Source organism: Rhea americana, unplaced genomic scaffold, assembly GCF_003343005.1.
Source record: "Rhea americana isolate MKP2758 unplaced genomic scaffold, rheAme1 scaffold_2, whole genome shotgun sequence".
Classification (NCBI taxonomy): domain Eukaryota; kingdom Metazoa; phylum Chordata; class Aves; order Rheiformes; family Rheidae; genus Rhea; species Rhea americana.
The window spans coordinates 5,751,131-5,762,635 of record NW_028186149.1 but is presented as its reverse complement, the minus strand read 5'-3'; the positions used below and the strand labels follow the sequence as shown (position 1 = coordinate 5,762,635).

The 11,505-nt window shown below is 38.4% G+C and overlaps 1 protein-coding gene across 1 annotated transcript in view; it reads right to left on the bottom strand.

Annotated features, from left to right (window-relative positions):
• Positions 1–285: 285 nt before the first annotated feature.
• Positions 286–11,505, bottom strand: part of RAB27A (RAB27A, member RAS oncogene family) — a 37,630-nt gene continuing 26,410 nt past the window's right edge. Inside the window, exons 5-10 of the mRNA XM_085303378.1 lie at positions 10,359–10,531; positions 8,653–8,738; positions 7,801–7,904; positions 6,958–7,081; positions 2,504–2,739; positions 286–500 (exon numbers count right to left, since the gene is read on the bottom strand). Of these exons, the coding sequence (XP_085159504.1) occupies positions 2,541–2,739; positions 6,958–7,081; positions 7,801–7,904; positions 8,653–8,738; positions 10,359–10,511 (666 nt within the window). The 5' untranslated portion in view covers positions 10,512–10,531 and the 3' untranslated portion in view covers positions 286–500; positions 2,504–2,540. The remainder of the gene's footprint in view (positions 501–2,503; positions 2,740–6,957; positions 7,082–7,800; positions 7,905–8,652; positions 8,739–10,358; positions 10,532–11,505) is intronic.

Here is an 11,505-nt window from a genome sequence, read left to right as displayed (position 1 = left end):
GGCAAGAAATCCTGGGACAAAGAATCTTAATGTAAATGCTTTCCAAAACTTTCCTCTCCATTACAGAACTTAACAGTTTCATCTGATACAGGATGGAAATTTTTCTTGAAATGAAGTTTCTCATCACATGAAAACTCTGATCTTTTTTTTTTTAATCAGTGCTAGACTAGTAAGGATACTGTAATTCACAGTCAGTAAACATTTACCATGATTTCTCATGAAAGCTAAAAAGGAAGCGAAGTTTTATCACAAAATAATTGAAACAGACTAAAGTACACCACAAAATTTATGGTTTTGCATCAAAGCAATTTTATGTAGACTCTCTTTATGTAGTAAATAGTTACATACAATATGCAGGACAAAAATATGACAGTTTCAGTATTTAATATCCAATTTAAATGTAGGTACCCAAAAGGAAATATTTTTTACACCTTTTCAGTAGTCACTTAGCTCAGTAGCTGGCTGCAATAATCCATACTGTTGTCAGGAACTGGATGGAGCTGTAAACACAAGAACTCCCGTTAAAGTTCATGTATGACAAAGTTCCACTACAACTCTCTGAAAAGCAGAGAGTTACTTTAAAAGAAATTCAGACACTGAAGTACATTTCAATGTGTTGTGTCCTACAGCAGAGTTTAATACTCCGCTGGTCAGAAACATGATGGTAAATTCAAAAGGCACTCTGAGTTAAACTACAGTAATTCCAGTCCACAAGCATTTTAGATTCTTGGTATTGTATAGTAGAAAAATTATATTTATTCAATATAAACTGCTTTAACCTCTGTTCTAGCAATCAAATTATATTGCACTTTCAAATATTCTGTGCATGTTCTGATAAAAAAATCTAATATTTACATGTTGCGTTTGTTAAAGAAAAATACATTACTTTTAAAATATTTTAAGTGCCAAGTTTTAACGCTTATTTTTGTATTTCTAATACAACCAGAGGCTACATCAAAGATACAATTTCATAATTAGCTCCTATTCTAGTTTASATTTTTGGTCCTTCAAAAAAATTGTTATGTTGCAATTTGTGTTGACAACTGATGTCAATGTTTGCCTGAACTCACAGTTGCCAAACAGACAGAATATTTAAATAAATAAATACATAATTTCTAAAGAAGTAATAGCTTTGGAGTTTTGTAAACAAACAGTCATGGAAAGTCTGTAAAAAGACTCAGTTTGGCATGTTATGATTTTAATTGGCAATACTTTAGACTCTGCCAGGGTATAAAACAGTTTGGTAGGCACATCTCAAATCAGTCTGGAAAAAAAATACTGATTGTTCTTTATGTTGTCATAAGAATAAATAAAAATGATCAAGGAGTAACATCAACCACTGAAACCAAAACAGACATTCACGTGATCTAAAAGAAAAAGAAAAGGGGAGCAGGGGGAAAGTAACTATTAATTTTTAAACATAATCTAAAGGAAATGAACAAGTCATATATAATAACCAAGATTTACAGGACACAAAGGTTGGCAGGTGAAAATGAGCACTGTGAATTTATAGAAATACTGACTTAGAACTGGTTTCTTAGACAGCTATGTCTCACAGAAGACAATCGTTACTCATTTCTCAATCCAAATTTGAAGAAACATTCCAAATCTATGTTTGGCAAAGCAAAATCAGCACAAAGCACTAGCTCTGATGAAATTTTGTAGGTTGCCCTACATTCCTGTTAGAACACAAGTGGTAATACAAAAGAAACATAACAACAGATGTACACTTATGCCATTTACATATAAATATACGTATATGCATATTCTGGAAATTCAAACGGTGCCAAGAGGTCTCATACATATGTTGGATATATTTTAAATAGTACAGTTGTAGTTTAAATGTTCRATTTCATGACATACCCAAACTGCTTTAAGTGTGTACCTGCTGTGCTTCTCTAGACATTTTTTTTATTCCATACAGAACAGTGCTCTTTTAGCTTTCATCACTAGAAATGATACTTTGCAAGAGCAAAGAAGAACTATTTGCATTCTTTTGCAGAAAAAGCAGGATCGCTCTTTACTACTGTTGTTCATTGATGAAATGGTGAAACGTTTCTGTTCAAATAGAATTATGAACTGTTCTTTTCAAAATCAAGAAGCCTGTCAGAAAACTTACTGTTACTAGAGACTAAGAAGAACAGTCACAATATCTATTCTAAATGCTTAGTCTGTGTATTCAGTGGAGCCTTCAAATAGCAACTGAGAGTCCAGTTCAGATGCCAACTCTTTCCTCTTGCCCATACAGAAAAATTTTTCTAAGTTTGGCGATGAAAACTCCCCTCCTCCTCTTCCCTCTAAAGAAGAGAATTCAGGGAGCATCCAGTGTTACACCAAATTGATAAACCTCTACCTTATCCACTAATAAACTGCATACATAAACTTCCAAGCAATGGTCAATGTTATTCAAAAGGAAACACCAAGAATTGTTATAGCTTCATAATGTAACTATATGATACTATTGGTCCATAGGTTAAACAGTTAAACTGCAACTGTACTATACCTTAGCATACACATTAAATTCAACTGTTGTAACTGAGTTAGCAGCCACATTTGCCTTTTTCTTGCTCCTCGTTCAGTTGTTCCGTAGAGCTGTGCCCATTGGAGCGTACTACCCCTTCTGGGATCCAGGATTTATCCACACACCGTTCCATGCGCTTCATGATGAGGTCAAGCAGAGTATCAATGGCTTTGCTTACATTACTCCCATTAGCTGCACTGGTTTCAAAATACGGTATTCTGCAGAAAGTTTTTTTAAAAAACAAGTTTAAATCATACAGCTTATATTCACAGGAACAAAACCAGTAAATGATTACTGCCACATGCTTAGAAAACACACAAAGGCTGTTACTGACACTCCAGAGGAGAAAGGGACTGAGTGCTCAGTGGTCTGAAATACAAACAAAATAGCTCACACTGTAGATGGAGCAGAAGGATAAGCATGAGTTTACACTGTGGAATACACATTTTACATAGAACCAGTAGGTACGAATTCCAAAAGTTATGCTTCTGAAGTCTGTTCTTCCAGTTCTGCTCACCCACAAGAGATTCAATTACTATACATGGTCTTGTCTGCATATCCGTGTTGTGCTTACCCATCTCCACATCAGCTATAGCACCATYGCAAGACAGGAGAGCTTGTATGCACGTTCCCCTTCAGGCAAGGCAGCAAAGGCCCCAGATGTGGTGCTCTTGTCATCATTACAAAAGGTGTCACTGGACTGGGGCAGCACTTGTTTTAAAACACATGTCAACAGCCCCAAGTTAGGGATAAGATATTCTTCCTTCTATGGAATTCACCAACCCTTCCTCCCCTAGTGAGCACTCCAATTCTCACTCCCATCTATACCAAATAACTGCAGACAAACATGAAAAAATATATGAGTAAGCTGCCAGGCGTGCTGACCTGGGATGCAGATTTTGGGAGAAGCTAGGCATCTATGTTAAAATGGAGAATGCATACAAGATATTTTCTCTTCTTTTTTCATTGCTCTGGATGCCACATCCCTATCAAGATAGCAAAGTAGCAGATATGACTGGCAATACAGATAACGGAGAAAACAAAATAGAACCAGGGAAACGGAGAAAAGATAGGAGAGTTCAGACTGTCAGGGTGAACGGACACAGAAAAAAGAACAAGAAGAGTAAGCACAAGCATTATCAAGATAAAAGGAGGAGATGAACAAAGCTAGTACAAACAAAAAGAAGCTTAAGGAAAGGGAAGACTGAGTAAAGGAAGACGATTATTATCATAAAGATGACCGAAAATACAAGTCAGAAGGGGACAAGGGGGAAGAAAAAAAGTAGGATACAGAAATAGGAAGATGAGCATAATTATCTCCAGTGGATACTTATGCACTTAAAGAGGTTGATGAGAAGGGGTAAGAGTATCAAAACAGATGGGAAGAGAGTGACAAGCAAATAAAAAGCCTAGTGGATGTTGACATTCACCGGTTTGAAATTAGTCACTGCTTTGAGGGAGGATGACTACAGATGTAAGAAGAGAACCTGAAGCAGTAAGAGGCAGTAGATGAATGCTGAATATTCTTTCCTTTATTTTTTGAAGCATAAGGTTGGAAAAGTTAACTTTGGTGTTAAAGAGAAGAGAAGGAAGAGGAAGTAAGGGGAGGAAGATACCGGGGGTTTCTATCTGTACACTAATGCCAGGACAAACAAATGTAACCAACACCAGGAGCAATGGATAATAAATAACAGTTCCTTTTGAGGAGAAAGGGCTGCAGAGAGTGCCATGCCCCAAAGGACACCATTAGGTTAACTAAATTTAATTCTAACTCCTGCCAAACAGTAAGTCTGACTGTGGCAGAACAGTGAAAGGGCAGATGCCTGCTAGAGCACTTTAGACTGTACCCTAAATTAGTAGAGGACCCTCATTTTAAAGGATTTTTACAGAGAGAGAAATGTATTATTTAAGGCTCCCTACAGTCATATCCTTTTAACATTAAGTTATGGCCCATGTTGTACCAGACCCGACTGGAGTATTTTCAAGCGAACGCCTGCGTGCTTTCCCCCAGCGTGCGCCCTCGTACTYGGGAACTGCTCCCAGCACGCGACTCTCAAATTCGCCTGCAAACTCTCGTTTTTCTAGAAGGCTGCAGCAAGCGCTTGACACAGCTCAGGCGGGGTGCGGGGACACCACTTCCTGCCGTGCAGACTGCGATCCTCCCGGCCACCGCGTCTTGCTTCAACCGCTTCCATTCGTTTCAACTGCAAACTCTATTTAAAAGGTTTATCCTGTGTTTGCACAGTGCTGCTCAGCCCACCTGGGTCCTGCCGGGCAACAAGAGTTTCTGAGCACCTTGGCACCGAACACACGTTACCAGTCGTCTTTGCTGTGGAGGGTCAGGGTGCTTTGAGAGGTGGTCTGAGGGCTTTGACCCTGGGTGCTCAGTGCTCCCCACAGCGTGGTGCTAGGGCGGCCGCCTCAGTGCTGTTCCCCACGAGGCTGAAATAATCCCTTCAAAATTTGAAGTATTTCTTGTTTCTCTCTAATTTGCAAGATCCAGTGAATGGTCAGAAATACTATAATCCTGTCTCAGTATCTAAGTCTTCTATGAACATTTTCAAAATACAACACTAACTCGTACAAGGCCTTTCCCTAGAAAGGATATTCAGGATCACCCACTTCTGTCATGAGCAGACTGTTGGCTGTAGCAGGATTACTTGCTTCCTCCCAGTTGCATTTGGGAAAGTCTAGCAGCTCCCCTGTCTCATTTCCACAGGGCAGAGAGCGCTGCAATTGCCTGCAGATCAGATGTGACCTGTAACTTTGACTTTTCATTCCCTATTCCTAAATTAAGTTGGCATTTTCAGCCACTGTGATAAACATTTCAGAAATTGTTTTGCAGAAGATGAAGTGACATGCAGAAAGATCTCCTTCAAATCTTTTAAGAAATTGAAACATGCCATCTGTTGCTGTTCACTCCCAGAAGTTTTTGCTCCTCATAAGCAGCCAGTTAAAATGCCCCATGCACTTGCTGTTAGCTGTGAGATACAGAATTCAAACAAACATGTCGGTAGGAGGACGAAAAAGGAAGCAGGTAATATTGCACTAAACCCAGTCGTCTCTAATGCACAGYCAGCTTCAGATTTGCCTCCTTCCAATGATTCTTCAAGGTCAAGGAAAGCTAATTTTTGACTACATCTGTGATAGCAAATAACGTGGCATAACAGGACCAGGCCTGCAGAACAAGCCAATTAGGGCTGAGGACCTGAAGTTCACACTAGAGGTGTTTTGCAGGTCTTCGGACCAGCGCTATTTCGACCCCCTGGACTGAATGCACATTAGCAGCTGGAATACATCTTCTGGTTTAGTTTTTAATTGAAAAGAAATCCAGTTCACATGCTACAAGGCTACTCCACAATGTGAATCAAATCACTGTAAATGGCTCAGAAGACTTGCTTCAAAAATACACATCTGATCTTCACTAGAATGCAAATATAGTCCAGAGATGAGACTCATGGAATAGTTATCAGGGTAGAAGAGTCCTATGGAATTTACTATTGGAAGAATCCCATCAGAAGAAAGCTTTGCCACTATTCCTTTAAGGACACATGATCCGTGCCAGCAGAAATGGGGAAAGGCAAGGCTGCTGTCGCCTTCAGCTGGCCTAAGTGGTTTTGGGGACTCTCAGGGAAAGATTAAGAGAGCAATTAGATGTCTTYAAGAAAATATGGCTGAGAATGAGTACCTTTTGAGGACAGCCATTAAGAACTCAGCTAGGGTACAGGCCCAGCAAAATTCCTTGAACAGTTGAAGGCAATTTGAACAGCCGTGAAGAAAGGGTGAGGAGGGGAAAGGGTAGCACAGCACCCCACAGACAGCTTGGGGAGAGACATGGGGAACTGTGGTCTGGACCAGAATCACTCTTTTGTAAGAACCCAGCACTCTATAAAATAAACTCTTTGGATGCCTGCAAGTGGTCCAGAGGCTCTCAGAGAATCTGAGGCAGCATGTTTCAACAGCTGTGCCAGTGACAGCAGCTGCCCTACAACAAACTTTTGAGATAAAACTCAAACTATAAATTAGGGTATCATTGCTTAATATTATTCTTGTTTTCTTCAAAAATCTGAGAAAAATGGGTTCTCTGTGCCCTGCAGAAAGCCTTAGCACAGGCAAGAGGAAGTTAGATCATTGTTATTAATCTGCCTTCCCAGCTAAATTCCACCTCTTTTCCAGAACATTTGTGAAATGATTTATTTTGTTTCCTACCAAGGAAAGATTACTTGATCTCCCATGTGAGATTTCTACAAAATTAAGTATGTATTTTTAGGCAAAGCAGAAAACATTGACCTCTGACAGCAACAAGATATTATACAGGACAGTTAAGTGTTCTAAAATGCTTATTCTCACAATAACCTGCCAGTATACAGAAGTGGCACAGAGAGCGTATTTCACTTTGCTTTAAACAGAACAATAACTGGAAGGAAGTTACTTACCCATATTTTTCTGCAAGTTCCTTTGCCTCTTCTTCTTTCACCATTCTTTGGTCTTCCAGATCACTCTTGTTTCCACATAATACAATGTCAGGGTTTTCACAATATGCATGCATTTGTAGCTGACCTAACAGCAACAACAAAAATTAGGCTCACTTGAGTGCTGTTCTCACCAAGAATTTTAGTACCTTTAAGAAGACACAAGAACTTCAGGAAGATGACTCTCAGAAAGAAAGAAAACTCCTGTTCTCTAGGTATTTGCTGTTACCTAGCAGGATTTCTCCTGCTGCGCAGAGAAACCAGGGAGCAGGTGGACATGCACTATCACGCACCCAGTGAACAAACTAGGGAGCAGAAGCCTGGTAACATTAGCACAGAAGCTCCGTATTTGTAGCTTGAGGAGTTCTGCTCACCAAGCGTCTTCAGTGAGCTGCTAGGAAGGGAGAAAGAATACTTTCCATCTCTTGATTTTTTTTCCTGGGTTTGGAAACTGCTTCCCCTAGACACACTAGCCTAGTAACATTTGCTTTCCGTTAACCTTGCTGGCAAAGCTGAAGTTGAAGCTTTGCATCGGCTTTCACAGATTTAAGTTGCTGAAGGATACTACAGTCAGGGATACAAAGTTTTCTCAGCTTGGTTTCATACACATTCAAAGCTGAATTTCAGGTAAGCACTAGAAACCACCACTAGCAGTTATTACAATTCTGAATGCAACATTTACTTTCTTTTTTCTCTAAAAAGCTTTTTTTTTTAAAAAAAAGTTTTCAGTTCTAAATATTTCTCAGTAACACTTCATATTTGCAAACAGCCCTGCAAGCAAGCAAGCAAGAAAAAAAAATGCCGTACTTATCCAATTCCTGACGTTGAGGAAACTTTGCTCATTTGTCAGATCAAAGAGTAGAAGAAACCCCATTGCATCTCTGAAGAAAGCTGTTGTCAGGCTACGAAACCTAGACCATTGAAGTAAAGTTAGCTGGCACATCTGATAAGTTAATTTAAATACATAACTGTATATAACTGTATACAGTTATAAAACTGAGATAACTTAAAACTTAACTAGCAAGAACAAAATATTCATCACAATTATTTCTGCTGATGGTTGGCTAACACAAATTGCTAGCATTACTGTGGCCTGATCCAGGGCACAGGAAGTCAGGGAGACCTTCCACTCAAGCCTGAGAGCTGTAGATCAAGCCTCATATTCTAAAGCACACCTTAATCAAGAAATTAGAAGAGCAGTAAAGTTCATACAACACTGAAATCTGTTACAGCACACATCAGTTTTTGATTTTAAGATAATCAGCTGCAAGGATGCTTGTCTTTCAACAGATAACTAGAAAAGAACCCTTTGACTTGACTTCATCTGTCTGACTCTCCCAAGACCTCAAGATATCCATGATAATAACAACAATAACTATAAATATAAAAGGTTTAAAAATATCTGTACTAATCGGCCAAGAAAAAGTAAACTGAAGATTTCCAAAAGACAGAAAAAAAAAGTTTTAATTTAGCACAGCTGTGACTTAATGCGTACTCATGGGAAACTGTTAAAATCAAAGTAAGAGCCCTTATCTGTCAAGTCATACAACTAAAATACAACAATCAATAAATAAAATTCATATACTTAGTTCTGTTTGTCTAGCTTCCTGACAACTGCCTTACTTGCTAGATAGGGAAAAACAAACAAAGACAACATACCTTTCCTGCCCTGCAGTATCCCAGAGCTGAAGATGTATCCTCTGCCCTCTGCCACTAATGCCATCTGGCCCATTGGGTCTGTAGACCTACAAAAGTCAAATTTGCAAGACAGTGTTAGCAATCCAGCCTTTATAGAACAGCAAAAAACCCCTGATACTTAACATTTTGAATGAAGCAAAACTAGCATTTCTGACTCAAGGCCCGACCACAGCTCAAACCTTCTGCTTTATATGACTTAGTAATAGAGTTGCATTTTAATTATTCATGTAGTTGAATATTTAAAAACTGGAGAAAGTTTCCAATAGACCATGGACTCCCAATATATATTCAGAATGGCCATTGAGTTTCCTTAGGCAAGTTTACTTTTTTATTTCAATTTTTTATTTTTTACTATTATCTTGTATCCTGTTCAAATTAAAATGTAATTATAAGACAGCAGCAATCAGATCGTGCAATCTGGCAATATATTTGTACGACTAACAAAACCTCATTAGCAAACACAATATACTCATAAAGATAATGACATTTCTTCTTAACTGCCAAAAGATTGCTGAAAAAGAGCTGAGGGTAGATCTTATCATATACTAGCTTATAAAAGAAGAAATTGGATGCTAACAATAAATGCTGAAGAGTTTATTCAGCACAAAAGCATATATAAGGACATCCGTTAGCTTTAGAAGGATCAGATAAAAATAATATTTGTGCATTATAGAACATTTTAGGTTGCATTGTCTTCTTTTCCTTGAACTATCATTGTACTTGGATTGCTGGAAATACAAATACATCTTTATCCACAAATTCAGCAAGCTGTCCTTAATGTGAATCAGGTACCTAAACTTACTCCTTATTTTGAGTTACCAAATATGCTAATCAAGTAACCCCACCACATTTATTGTCCCACAAAAGACATACTAACTTATTCCACAGATCAGCATCTCATTAGGATATTTATTCCTTCCTATTACTGTGGTGCATGTCATCCTTCAAAAGCCAGTTTACACAATGCCCGTTTCACCATGCAGGTCTCCGGAGGCTGGGGAAGCGAGAGCGGGCTGCACTGGAAGGTGTGTGACGCTGCTGCGTGAGAAAGGAAAGGGCACGGTGCCACCTCAGCTCCTTAGCGCAGTAAGGACCAGCATCCGACTGGTCACAAAGTAGCGCTCTGCGGTCTCAAATCGAAAATGTGTTTGCCTTACATTTAATGATAATTTGGGAGTTAAAAAGGCCTTTCTATTTTATCTTTCATAATTTTTCTCTGGTACCGGTAACTCTTTAGGAAGCCAGATAACTTATATCATGACAGATCATTTCATTCTCTTTTTTTAATGGTTTTAAAATTACCATTGCAGTCTTTGGTCACTAGCCATTTCAGTTCACAAACAATAAAACCATTTTTACTTGAGCCCAATCAGTACTCACATAGGGAGTGCTACTCCGGGTAGTAGGATCACAGCTCACCAAGCAGCTGTGCTCATCAACACTTGCTAAAGAACAGCGAGAGGTTGCTGAGAATCAGCTCTTCTTATGTCAAGTCTGGGGGAGCTAGGGCGGGCAGACTAACTTCCTTACGAGAAGATTAATTACACAGTAACGGTGGATTGTATGCCTCCACATAAGCATCAGAAGGTTAAACTTTTTAAAATAAAACCTAGCCATCACAAAGACAGCTATAGTTTTAAAGGAGCATACTATTTGTGAAAACTCACCACTCTCTTTTCCCGGAAGTCAATGCCCACCGTTGCAATAAATTTGGAATTAAATTTGCCATCTGTGTACTGGTAAAGAAGGCTGGTCTTTCCTACTCCAGAATCACCAAGCGCTAGGAATTTGATGAGGTAGTCATAGTCCCCATCAGACATAGTGAGAACTCAGGCGACACCTTAGAAAGCAAAGCAAAAAGCATTAGTTATTCAACAACTGCGCTAAGGCATCTTTTGTCACATTTAAAATACAAATCACTATTTGAACTACAAAGAACCCAGTAGTGGGATCAAYGCTGTGCTCTTCTGCACTACTTTCACATTAAACTCTCAATTATGGCAGCTATCAGTCCAGCTGAAAAGTACTTTTTTTTTTTTTTTTTTTTTTTTAACAACACTCCTCTTACTGCAAAGAGGAGGCAACACAATTTTAACTTCTTCAAGAAAGAATAAAAACCAAGGTCAAAGAAAACTATTTGAGATACCTGTAGCATGAGTTGCAGAACTGTTTTAATCTCTGTGGAAGCTGGAAGAATCTACTTTAAACATATCAGTAATATAACTCTGATCTTGCATTCACTGTGAGATTATTAATATACAGGAATAATTCAGATTCCCCAAAATACTTAAACAAAAAGGCATCACACTGCCTCAAACATTTAACATTTATTGAACTTTTTCTGAATACATAACAAGAGACTCTCAAAATAGTTTAGTTAAAGTTGGTTCATGTCGTCTTCTGTATGATAATCGTTTTCTATTAACAACTATGTTTTAGTGTCAAAAGAAGTCCTATTATACCAGGAAGAAAAATAACCAAGCAAACATTTTCTTTTAGTTTGTAATGAAACAAGAAAACAATTTTCACATTTTAAAAGTTTTATTCCTGGTAGCAGCAAATCATTTAAATTAACTCTTGAACCTAGAGGTCATTAAATAACACACACATTTTTCCATGGCCTATACATGTTTAGGACGATTCTCTTCATTCTTTTTGCACTACTGAAACAAGAACCACTTAGAAGATACATTCTGATTGAAGTACAGTAACTAGCTAAAATTTACAAGACAATCCCTGGATATTTTAATGAACACTACAAAGACTAGTACAAGTGCACTAGTACTTTCCTGTGAAGCAGTTACTGACCTCACC